We start from the raw sequence: 13,268 nt of genomic DNA on the forward strand, positions 1-13,268 counted from the left end.
TATTTCTCATTCTCTCTCCCATCTCCCCCTCTCTCCACCACTATCTGGCCCTCTCTCCACCACTCTCTGCCCCTCTCTCAACCACTATCTGCCCCTCTCTCCACCACTCTCTGCCCCTCTCTCCACCACTATCTGGCCCTCTCTCCACCACTCTCTGCCCCTCTCTCCAACACTATCTGCCCCTCTCTCCACCACTCTTTGCCCCTCTCTCCACCACTATCTGCCCCTCTCTCCACCACTGTCTGCCACTCTCTCCACCACTATCTGCCCCTCTCTCCACCACTCTTTGCCCCTCTCTCCACCACTATCTGCCCCTCTCTCCACCACTGTCTGCCACTCTCTCCACCACTATCTGCCCCTCTCTCCACCACTCATTGCCCCTCTCTCCACCACTATCTGCCCCTCTCTCCACCACTGTCTGCCCCTCTCTCCACCACTGTCTGCCCCTCTCTCCACCACTCTCTGCCCCTCTCTCCACCACTCTCTGCCCCTCTCTCCACCACTATCTGGCCCTCTCTCCACCACTCTCTGCCCCTCTCTCCAACACTATCTGCCCCTCTCTCCACCACTCTTTGCCCCTCTCTCCACCACTATCTGCCCCTCTCTCCACCACTGTCTGCCACTCTCTCCACCACTATCTGCCCCTCTCTCCACCACTCTTTGCCCCTCTCTCCACCACTATCTGCCCCTCTCTCCACCACTGTCTGCCACTCTCTCCACCACTATCTGCCCCTCTCTCCACCACTCTTTGCCCCTCTCTCCACCACTATCTGCCCCTCTCTCCACCACTATCTGCCCCTCTCTCCACCACTGTCTGCCCCTCTCTCCACCACTGTCTGCCCCTCTCTCCACCACTCTCTGCCCCTCTCTCCACCACTCTCTGCCCCTCTCTCCACCACTATCTGCCGCTCTCTCCACCACTCTGCCCCTCTCTCTGTCCCTCTCTCTGCTTCTCTATCCAGGTACTTGGTTCGAAAGTGTTCAGAATATCCAGACTACACCTGTACACGTGGGAGCATGTAAGTACAATTCTTGATACATTCTAGCCAGTATTCTGAACTCGAATTTAAATTAAACAAGTGCCTCAAACTTCATTGATAGCCAATTGTGGCGCAAATTTATAGTAGTCTCCTCTAAGGCATGGCTGCAATGAATGAATTCAGATGCCAATGATGTCATAATCCTACATGAGTTAGTAAACATATTTGCAAATCCCTTTTCAATGAAATTAACTTGAGAATTGATACTAAGATTAAAAAGTGTTTTGAAATGGATGTTAATGCAACCATTGTAGGATTATGACATCATTGACATCTGGATTCATTCATTGCAGTTTATATGCCATACTTTGGCGCAAATCAAAATTTACATCACTGCAAAGAATACCTACTGATCATCCAAACGTTAACACATACCACATAAATATGATATCAAATTATTTGGGAGAACGTACATACATGTACTCTTTCAGGCCATATCCAAGTCCTTTGGAAGTGCATAGGGACGTTATGACATACATGTAAGGTGATATGCGTTATATAAGAACCAAGAACTGTGTTATTATTAGTAGTATTTTTGTTCACAATTATTAAGGTTGGCAGCTGTGCTAGCACCTAATGTTGACCTTCTTATTAGGAGAATTACATATCATTGTGTTGGTAGAGGCGAACAGGATTGCATTTCATCATTGACAAAGGGGGTGTTGCAAGAAAATGTATTTGCGATCAATTGCAAATATTCTGTTGCAATTTTACAACTGATAGTTTCACGTTAGCTGTAGCAAATCAGATTAAACTTCTTGTTTCAAGGAGCAGATTAGCAATCAATCACTAATTTGCAATTAGCTGCAAGACATATGATTGATTTAGGGACCGAAAATAGACTTGTAATTGATCGCAAGTTTCTTGTAACACCCCGTAAGTCGCTCCCAGCCAATCAGATGCCAGGATTTGCAGTAGCTTATAACAATTGTTGGTGCAACAATAGTTTTTTTGTGAAATGCTCCCCCGATGTCTCCATGCAGATTACATTCATATAATATGTATTGATACTCATATTCTTACAGCTCACAGCTATCACAGCCGATTTTCTACTTTCAATCAGAAGCCACATAACAGAAATGTGCAAAGTGAGTAGGAGCATATATTATATTATTATATGATTAATAAATAGTGTACAATTTATTGTACAATATACTGGATTATATATACGACAAATATGAAATAGACCTGCATGAGAGATATTTTTATATTTGGAGATGATATAGTCCAGTAATATTGTGTGATAGAACGTTCACTATGTATTATAGTAAATTGTACAACGCCTACTTAGCTTGTTGTACGCGAGCAAATTGGAGGCTGAATGACAAATATTTGTACCATTTCTCACGTACATGTACCATCCAAAATGTACCGTCCATAATGTAAAGTTGCAAAAGTCAGTAAAAGGTGACGTCACTATAAAAATTTAGATAAAAATGCAAACACGCAGGACTGACTCACTGGCTAAATGCGCATTGCCATTAATCGATATTCTCCCCATTCATTTAACACGGGTTTTACCCTCCAAAAATTTATAGTTATATTGTACATATGTACAATATAACTTTTTGAAGAGAGGTCATGTGGTACCAATCTAGCCAGTCACAGCTCATATTTAACTACCACTATTAACTATAAATAATATATTCAAGATGAATGACCAACATCAAAATTATGTGTAGTATATTGAAGATTAAGATTAAGTTTCAGGATAATTTATCTTCACCATCATCAAAATTATGTTTAATATATTGAAGATTAACCCTATCTTACCAGGGGATGGGGATGCTTTTTTTTAGCTCTTCCCCACATTTGTTCATGACCTTTTACCTTTATGTCTTGTGCAACTTTTAAGACCAACTTCACGACGCCTGGGTTTGCAGTTCCAATATTTTGTAACTGCTTGTCGGACTGAAAATCCTCAAAAAGTGATTTCATGTACAAATACAATGCAAATTTCTATATGTATCCCAAAAAAATTCATATTATCATTTTCTCTTACCAATTAAAAGCAATTGATTTCTTGTAAGTTATGACTTAAAGAGTGTCGCCAATGATTTCTATTGAGAAAACAATAGAAATCGAATAGTCGAAATAGAAAGAAATACAAAAAAATTTAAAAACAAGATGAAATACATTGGAAAAAAATTGATACACCTGTACCATATTTTGTTTAATTTGATGAGAGTCATATTGAGAATGTCCAAATTATGATTTTATGCACTTAGCATAATTGATTAAGAATAAATTCAAATTATTATGGTACAATTAGCTATTCAATTTTGGAGTTTACATCATGGGTGTTTGCGTGCCGATTTTGTTGTGATCGCGCCTTTAATGGCTGAGATCTGGAGGGGGGGGGGAATAAGCTCCACTTTAACGATCCATATTTCTGTTATTTGATGGAATGTAATCATATTTGACCAGCAACCCCCAAATCAACACTGGGAAGGTTCTCTGTAAATAGCAAAATAAGTGATTTGGTCTTCAGAAAGCAAAAAATGAAAAGTTAGCTTATTTGAAAGAATAACTTCTTCTTCTTCATACTTTGAAAATTTCAAGTTGTACAGTTGTATAGAAAATAAAATACAACAGTTTCTTTGACACAAGTTTTTGGAGAATGTTTGGAAGTTTCATTGAATTTGCACAAGGTGCACTCCCATGCTTGAGTGAATCCTGAACTTCAAACATTGTTTTCTCGTCCTATAAATCTGTCGCTTTTATAGTTTCTTATACATTCAATCAAGTACTTTCATAGGTTGTTGTTGATCAATTTTGACAAGTTATGTATCATTTTAATGCTTAGGATGTGCTTGTTCAAACTCAATAAAATTTAAAAATTCATTTGGGCGACTTATTGCTGGTTTTGGGGGTGGCTGGGCACATATTTTCATTCTCATTTTGCTTTTATCAACCTGTAATTGCAACATGTCATCAGTATAGACTCCCGATAACACAGTGGAGATGAGTCTCAAAGTTGCTTTTGATTTGAAATGATTATGATAATAATGATAATTGTACATTTATATTGTGCCATTTATATATGTATGTATATACATGTACTCAACTGCGCATTACAGTAATGTTGTTATTATTATTACCCTGGCTATAGCTGTGCTGCCTACAGGCGCTCTGGCATTTGAGGAATTTCTTCCTACCGGGTACCCATTCATCTCACCTGGGTTGAGTGCAGCACAATGTGGGTAAATTATTTGCTGAAGGAAAACACACCATGGTTGGGAATTGAACCCACATCCCTCAGATTAAAAGACGAGAGTCTTAACCACTAGACCACGACACCCCCGCAACTCTAAGAAGGGAACTGGTCTCGTTACCATGAAAAGCTCAATCAATTTCAATATACACTTATAGTAATTGTTGATAAATTCTGTATGGCAAGCTGTTTACCAATAACAACAATTTTGTGGATATAGATTATATCTCTTAATTTATGCAGGGCTCCAGTGCTGTCTGCTAATTCATCATTTAAAATCTATGTGTATAACAATCCAGTTGTTCTTCATTACCCTCAACAGGTATTTCACTGGCAAGTCTGTTGATAAGGAACTCACATCGACGTAAACGAAGATCAGGTTTGCTCATTCTCATTACTGTTGTAAATTAAAGTCATATTAAAAAAATAATAATTTGACTGTATTACTCTTGCAGTTTATTTGATAACAAGTTAAGTTCATGTTAAATAACTTTATTCTAACCAGGGAGAATTGCCCTATTTCATACAGACTCTACAAAATTAGATAAACATACTTGTACTACTTGTGGTAGGCAACAAAGTAGGGTGGGCGGATGGTCACAAAAATTGAAAGGCTTTCGACTGAATTCTGTCAAGCTTAGAGCTGCCAACTATTAAAGAAAAAGTCTAAATTTTTACGATTTTCGTGTCAAATGATGCCATTACACCTTTGACCTTGATTATTGTGCTTTTGAGGTAGAATAATGTAGGTATGTACACATTTAATATACACGTAGTAATACATTGCGGAGTGGTGAAATTAACTTGCCTGACTAGGCGAACTAGGACTTCACAAAAGTTATGTAGTTCCCTGAATGAATATTCCTGACTACTATCCTGTAGGGTTGTATAAGCATTTTGCATGTGTTCTTTATTCTAAAAAGAAATTTATAATACTATTACTACACAACACGTATGAAATTATGACTTTTCTTTCAGAATTATGACTTTTGAGCTCATGGATGACTACTTTTTACTTCTAAAGGTTGGCAGGTCTGCTACCCCATTTCGAATTGGTGGATTTACAATATGTTGTGCCATCTATTGGTTGCAGCGGACAGGCCGAAATTCGCAGTGCCTCATGGAAAAACTTCGACATCTGTTGCACACGCTCGTACTAAAGTGCATGCATGCATGCGATTATTTAGTGCTGGCCGACGCAGCTCAACCGTATATGCTGTTTACTAGGGTCCAGGAGGTGGGAGAGGAATTTGCCCGCATATTTCTGTGTGAAATTTAGACCTTTTTTGGTGAACGCCTTCCATATGGTTTTCATTTTTGAAGCTTCACAGTATCTTTACAATAAACTGGCATTGTGTGCTGCCTTTCGCCTGCGCGATGTTGACCCCGAAGTTAGACAATTGGCCTGTTCACTGCAACCGATAGATGGCACACCATATTGTGAATCCACCTAATTCCGGTGTAATTGTCAAAGGTGATCATTGTCAATGCATGTGGTTACCTATGGTCTGGATTGTATTATGATTATGTTGGATTGTGTAAGATTATGAAAAGTGTATCCAGTTCTGTCAACTTCATTCTCTTTTTTTCTTATTCAAAACTATAGCTAGCCTTGGAAATGCTTTTCTTACTAGCAGTAAACTCCAAACGAATGGGAGTATCTCTGTTGTAACGGGAAGTGTTAAACGTAAGTATTAAACTTTTCTATTTGAAATAGTAATAGTGGAAAAATGAGCAAAATAAGCACGGAAGTCCTTCAAATGTCAGATATTTCCCCAAGGAATATTAATACACTGTCCCACATATGCAATTATGTGTTGGTGATCATCAGAATTGTCGGTTTTCAGCTAAGATTTCATGATTTCACAAAGATAAGTTTACATTAATGTACCAGATGTAGATCAATGATTATATCGTGACCATTAACCTTGTTTTAAAAGACTTTGTCATGAAATAATTGTTTGCTGCAACTACTATCTATTACTGTAGAAGCTGTTATTTTCGCGGATTTCGCGAATTGCCGATCGGCCGCGAATTTAACAACACGCGAAAATATTGACACATTTCTTAGTCAGTGCCAATGTCCGTAACAGCAAAGCTTTACTGTAGAAAACATCCTGTGTAGTGAGAAATTGGAGATATGCACCTGTATATGTACAAAAAATAAGGCTTAGAAAGTACAGTTAGTGATTCAAAAAGTTATCTAGAATTTCACTTTTTTAAATTTCTCAAACAAAATCAGAGCCTAAACTATTTTCTAATATCATTTTATCAATATTCATACACTCCCTGTAATATCAAAATGTATTTTTCATGAAATAATTTGATTTTATTTTCATCTAATTGACTCTATACACACGTATTGGCAGCTATTTGCATACTCATTAATATTCATAAGACACATGACCAGAGCTTTTAGAGGTGAAGATTCTGTTCACAAAATTCCAAATTTTTGCACTTTTACCAACTTTTTGAAAAATGAATCGAACAAATCACAAATTCCAAAGATTGCTAAACCCTGTAGATTACAGATTAAATTGTGGCATGATGAATTTTCAGAACTAAAGGTAAAAAAAGGTGAAATTCAAGCCACCTTTTTCCACAGTTTGTAACTGTTTTTACAGGGACATATTTATGTACAAGAGACACATCTGCATGAGAACTTTGAAGAGTATGAATTTGCACGTAATTTCCACTAGTTTTGCTTCTTAGGAATGCTGTGGAAATGTTTTGTACATCTTCCCATCGCGAATTTAACAACCCGCGAAAATGTCGGGACCCCCGCGATTCGCGAAAAATTCTGTACGCGAAAATAACAGCTTGTACAGTACCTTTTAATAACACCATGGAGGAACGAGAAGTGTAGTCATAAATCAGGGTCATCTAACATAGTGAGATGGCTATATCAATAGCAGGGTGTACATGTACAAAATAATGTAATACAAAACAATGTCGATGATATAGCAAACACGACATTAAAAAAGGAACCATCTAATAATCTAAATTAATTTTGAAATAATTGAATTATATGCAAGATTAATTATTGGTGAAATATTTGAAATATTTCCCCAAATCATGAAACTGGTTGCTGTATATCACAAAGAATACATGTATATTACAGAGATGCCAACCGTTACGTTTTTGCCGTATTTGTTACGTTTTTTCACCCAAAATACGGCGTTACTTTTTTTCTTTGTAAAATACGTTTTCTTAAAATTTCGATCGTGTACAATATGCATTGTGTTTAGCTAGCTGGGTGTTTATAAAGGTGAGTGTGCATTACGATAGGTAGTGCGGTAATGAATTATGCATAAAAAATCCCCAATGTGGTGGTGCTTTGTGCAGGGCATAAATTAAGGTATACCATAAAATTAATCGACGGCCAGGCCGTCGATGCCCCTATAACTGGCCGTGATGCCTTTACAAAAAGTGATCAATTCTTTTTTTCTACCTGGCCGACGTGCCCTTTTTCAAAACTGATCATGCCCTTTCTCAGTGTAAGATTAAAGTTTACAAAGTTCTCCCATATTTCACAAGCAAAAATACAGAAGAGAGAGAGAAAAAAACAAAGTTAAAAACTAACTCAGATCAATTCAAACTGCAGGCCATTTTCCGTGATTTTCTGGGATCTACACACAGACACACACACACACACACGCAAAGTTAGCATACAGTGTACATGTACCAGCTGCCGCACGTGGCTTGGCCTGCCTGCCTGTGTGGTGTGTGGCAGGCTTGCATGATCGGAGGAGATTTGCAAACTCTGAATCAAAGTGAACAATCTCACATGATTAACAGTTTTTCCAACAAAATAATCACAAAATCGGCAGGACATTTTTATAATTACATATATATGGATCCTCAGATTAATGATTTGGTGATGTAGTCGTAGGAGCAAGTTATCAAGTTTTCATTACTAGATCGGTCTAGTTGTTTCAGCTTTTGTTTTGAGTGAAATTGAGTCTTCTCGTGTTCGCACCGATAACAAGAAGACAAGACAATGGGAAGAGAGATGGTGTGATGCCGCGATGTTCATTTTATTAAAGTTTGAAAATGTTTCACTTTGAAATTTTATTCGTTTCTAAAACATTTTAGTTTTCCAACAATTTTTAAATATATTATAAAAAAGACAAATATCAGTAAGATTTTTGTTAGATAATTACATTTGTTTTGTTTGCTTGAAGCTTGAAATTTTTTTCCCTCTTTAGTTCTTTCTTCATTTCTTTCTTTATTGATTCCTTTCGTTCATTTTCTTTTTTTTCTATTTTTTTTTCTTCATCCTTTCTTCTATCCTTCCTGCTTGCTTTTTTTGTTCTTATTTCAAATCTTTCCTAGCTTTCTTTCCTGATCCTTTCTCTCTCTCTGTTCATTTTTTGTTCTTCCCTTCCTTTTCTTACTTTCCTTTTATTTCCTTTCTTCTTTCTTTCCTTATTTTTTTGTTCCCTTCCTCTCATCTTCTCTTTTCATTCTTTCTGTCATTCCCTCCTTCTTCTTTTCTTTCATTTTCTTGCTTTCACTCTCTCTTTTGCTTCATTCTTTCCTTCCTTTTCTTTTCCTTTCCCTTATTCTTTCTTATCTTCCTTCCTTATTTTTTCTCTTTCTTTTTCTTTTCCATTCCTTCTTTCTCCATCCTATCTTTTCTAAATTCCCTTTTCCATTCCATCTATATTTATTTCTTATTATTTCCTAGCTTTCCTTCCTTTTTTCTGTGTTCATTTATTTTCTTCATTCTTTCCTTCTTTACATGTCCCTCATTGTTTTTTTCTTTCTTTCTTTCTCTTACTTTCCTTCTTTTTTTTAAATTTAATTTTTTCTTTCATTCTTTCATTTCTTAAAATTGTCTGCATCCTTTTCCATTCCTCTCCCTTTTCTTTTTCATTCCCTCCTATTATTTTCTTTCTTTTTTATTTCTTCCTTGCTCTCTTTCATCCTTTATTTCATTCTTTTTCCTTTTTTGCTATTCCCTTCCTTCCTTTCTCCCTCCCTTCCTGTTTTCTTTCTTTTTCTCAAGGAATGAAAAAAAAAATTCTTTCCTTCATTTCTCCATTCATCCTCCATGTTTTTTCTTTTCCTTTTTTTTGTTCAAACATTCATTCATCATCCCTTCCTTTCTTTTTTTTCCCTTTTTTCTGTTTTATTTATTTCAAAGAATGAAGGAAACCTTTCTTCTTTCCTTTATTATTTCTTTCATCCTTTTATTCTAACTTTCTTTCTTTTTTCCTTCATTTTCTTTAATTCATTTTTTCTTTCTTTCTTCTTTTATAATTATTTTCAGTGATTCCCTTTTTGTCTCGCCTGCATAGCAGAGCGAGACTATAGGCGCCGCTTTTCCGACGGCGACGGCGACGGCGGCGGCGGCGTCAACATCAAATCTTAACCTAAGGTTAAGTTTTTGAAATGACATCATAACTTAGAAAGTATATGGACCTAGTTCATGAAACTTGAACATAAGGTTAATCAAGTATTACTAAACATCCTGCCTGAGTTTCAGGTCACATGACTAAGGTCAAAGGTCATTTATGGTCAATGAACTTAGACCATGTTGGGAGAATTATTTTCAAAATCTTAACCGAAGGTTAAGTTTTTGATATGACATCATAACTTAGAAAGTATTTGGACCTAGTTCATGAAACTTAGGCATAAGGTTAATCAAGTAGTAGTGAACATCCTGCTCGAGTTTCAGGTCACATGACCAAGGTCAAAGGTCATTTAGGGTCAATGAACTTTGGTCAAGTTGGGGGTATTTGTTGAATTACTATCATAACTTTGAAAATTTATGGATCTAGTTCATGAAACTTGGACATAAGGTTAATCAAGTATTATTGAACATCCTTCCTGAGTTTCAGGTCACATGACCAAGGTCAATGGTCATTTAGGGTCAATGAACTTTGGCCAAATTGGGGGTATTTGTTGAATTACCTTCATAACTTTGAAAATTTATGGATGTAGTTCATGAAACTTGGACATTAGGTTAATCAAGTACCACTGAATATCCTGTGCGAGTTTCAGGTCACATGACCATGGTCAATGGTCATTTAAGGTCAATGAACTTTAGCCGTGTTGGGGGTCTTTGTTAAATTACCATCCTAACTTTGAAGGTTTATGGATCTAGTTCATAAAACTTGGACATAAGAGTAATCGAGTATCACTGAACATCCTGTACGAGTTTCAGGTCACATGACCATGGTCAAAGGTCATTTAAGGTCAATGAACTTTGGCTGTGTTGGGGGTATTTGTTGAATTACCATTCTAACTCTGAAGTTTATGGATCTATTTCATAAAACTTGGGATATAAGAGTAATCAAGTATCACTGAACATCCCCTGTGAGTTTCAGGTCACAAAACCAAGGTCAAAGGTCAGTTAAGGTCAATAAACTTAGGCCATGTTGGGGTAATTGTTGAATTGCCATCATAACTTTGAAAGTTTATGGATAGAGTGAATGAAATGTGGACATGGGTGTAGTTGACAAGTCTTAAGTCACTGTTCAAATGTCATCTATGGTCAATGAACGTGGTATTATGTCATTATATGAATGGTGTTTTTGTGAATGATTATCTTACAGTAGTTTTCAAAGTTAGCACTGCTGCTATATTAAATCGCGTAATGCAGGCGAGACTGCCAGAGGCGTTCCACTTGTTTTATTTTGTGCCAAGGTGCGGTCGTTTCGCTTCGTTATATTTTACAAAATACTTTTTTTAAAATCAAAATACTGTTTTTTTCCTCTCAGAATACTGTTTTTGCTTTTTGGAGGTTGGCATCTCTGATATTAAAGGAACTGTACTTAAATAATAGAGACTATGGACTCTTTGTTTTAAAAAGACTTTATGAAGGAAATAAGAGGAGTAAAACAAAGTTGAACAGAAATATTAGTAATGGTTTGTAGAGGTATGAAATTGTTAAACAAAACTTTTAAAAAATTCCCCAAGAATTAAAAGAAAAAACAATTGATGTGTACTTTTATGGAATAAATGGATAGATTATTAAAGTATCTAAGATCTCTTGGTGTTTGAGTTTTAGAAATGCCCAAGATACATATATGTATATGTAGCATCAATCAAATCTTTTTTTTTACTCGCATTGTGCACAGTTACAAATTACCGTATCGTGAAGTACACAAAGAGTGTACGCACTGAGTTTGAAACATCTGGAGTGGTCGACGAAGACGCCGAGGAAGTTGTCGTAGAAGAAGTGGAGCGAGGGGATGCGGAGGTATTCCAGACCAGAACTAGACCGAGAGGGGATACGGAGGCAAACCCGATCACTTCCCGCCAAGAGCCGCAAATGGAAGTCATCGAGCTGATGGAAATGGACGGTCAGATTTACGAAGGTTAGCTAAAAATATGCACGATTCGCTCTAGCAAGCTGGATTAACTGGCATTTCCAACATTTTGCGTGATCCTCCGTGCATGGCAGCAAACTCCTTTACTCAGCATTTGTTACAAATTTGAGTGATCCACTGTACATGCCAGAAAGCTAGACTAGCCAGCATTTACAGTTGAGGCCAAAAGTTTACATACATCTCTGGAATTCAGTGAAATTTGTTCGCCTGCCAAACATTGTAAAATTTACTATATCTTCAGAAATATAAATACTGCCATGATGAATTTGGTATCAAATGAAAGAGCATGTTAAGTTCTTTCACATGATTGGGATGCCGTTGGGTTTAAAGGATACATGTATTTCAGGTGGAATTTTCTTTGAAGAAAAAAAGTAATATTTGTGCCAAATGTATTCTATTGTTCTCATATTTTAAAACATCGTTCATAGAAATATACATACGTATAAATGCCAAGTCTGTGATTTATATTACATTTTCTATCATGATATGTCACCGCTGAACAAAATAGTGTAATCTGAAATGTTTATGTTGAGAAGTAATTAGCACAAATATGAAATGTTTTTGTCAAGTTTTTATTTTTAATTTGTATAAAATATGAAGTTTTTTTGAAAAATGACACCTAAATATTCCTCCGCTCCTGATGAGAAAGCAATGTGATTAAGGGGCATGACATACTCATTTATTTTATATCAAATTCGTCATAATAGCACAAATATTTTATGAATTTTATGATGTTTGGAAAGTGTCAACTTTTCTTTGAATTTCCTGGGTGTATGTAAACTTCTGGCCTTAACTGTATATTTATTTTTCTACATTCACTCATTTTATCTTGATAGACTCCTGTTGCGTAACTGAATTTAGTTTCAATTAGCAACGTATCTCAATCCATGATTCTTTGCTCCATACAGAGCCAGCTCATACTTTCTAGGTTACCAATAATAAGGAACAAGATTACTTTGATTCCGAGTAAAGAATGAATAATAGTTTTTTGGGGGAGCGATTATATTTCTAGTACATGTATGAGTTTGGGCCATGTTGCCCCCTCTTCTGTGTTTCGAACCATTCTGAAACGTACAGAAATATTCTTTCAAGCCTTGCACAACTTTTGTGACCACGTTTGAGATTTATGGGTTTAGCATTGCAATGCTAAGATGTGACTTAGACGTTTGTTGAGATGCATTATAAAGGTGGCATTCGTATGTAAATGAAAATGAAATCTCGTTTTCATTGGCTGTTTTGTATTCAAATATAATTTTCCCTGCAAAATTCTTCATGTCAATTTCATATGACTAGAGAATGATTTAAACAAAAACATTGCTACACCAACTTCCAGTCCCTGAAGCAAGGACATTGCTTTTCCACATTATAGGGATCATTATTGAATATTAGAGCCCACCTACAATTTTGGTAAAGGGTCAATAATGAGAGTTTCACTCGAGTATCATCTTACATTCCAATATTGCAAAAGTGTAGAGGTCATTGAATATATTTTGCAGTCTTTGAAATAAAAAAAAAATTTATCCATAGGGCCGTCTGCACCAGCCCAAGTTTTCAAATTAGCGCACTATTTCTGATCCGGCAAATAATCCCAATCTGAACAATCTTTAGATTATTTGTAATGGAGACGCAATTATTGCGCTAGTTCACAGGATTAATCTCGAGATTGCAATCCAA

At 36.4% G+C, this 13,268-nt stretch overlaps 1 protein-coding gene across 1 annotated transcript in view; it reads left to right on the forward strand.

Moving 5' to 3' along the window:
• Positions 1-13,268, forward strand: part of LOC129271797 (uncharacterized) — a 130,486-nt gene that overhangs the window by 22,144 nt on the left and 95,074 nt on the right. Inside the window, exons 20-24 of the mRNA XM_064106821.1 lie at positions 963-1,019; positions 2,066-2,128; positions 4,577-4,633; positions 5,861-5,941; positions 11,343-11,582. Of these exons, the coding sequence (XP_063962891.1) occupies positions 963-1,019; positions 2,066-2,128; positions 4,577-4,633; positions 5,861-5,941; positions 11,343-11,582 (498 nt within the window). The remainder of the gene's footprint in view (positions 1-962; positions 1,020-2,065; positions 2,129-4,576; positions 4,634-5,860; positions 5,942-11,342; positions 11,583-13,268) is intronic.

This window comes from Lytechinus pictus, chromosome 11, assembly GCF_037042905.1.
Source record: "Lytechinus pictus isolate F3 Inbred chromosome 11, Lp3.0, whole genome shotgun sequence".
Lineage (NCBI taxonomy): Eukaryota > Metazoa > Echinodermata > Echinoidea > Temnopleuroida > Toxopneustidae > Lytechinus > Lytechinus pictus.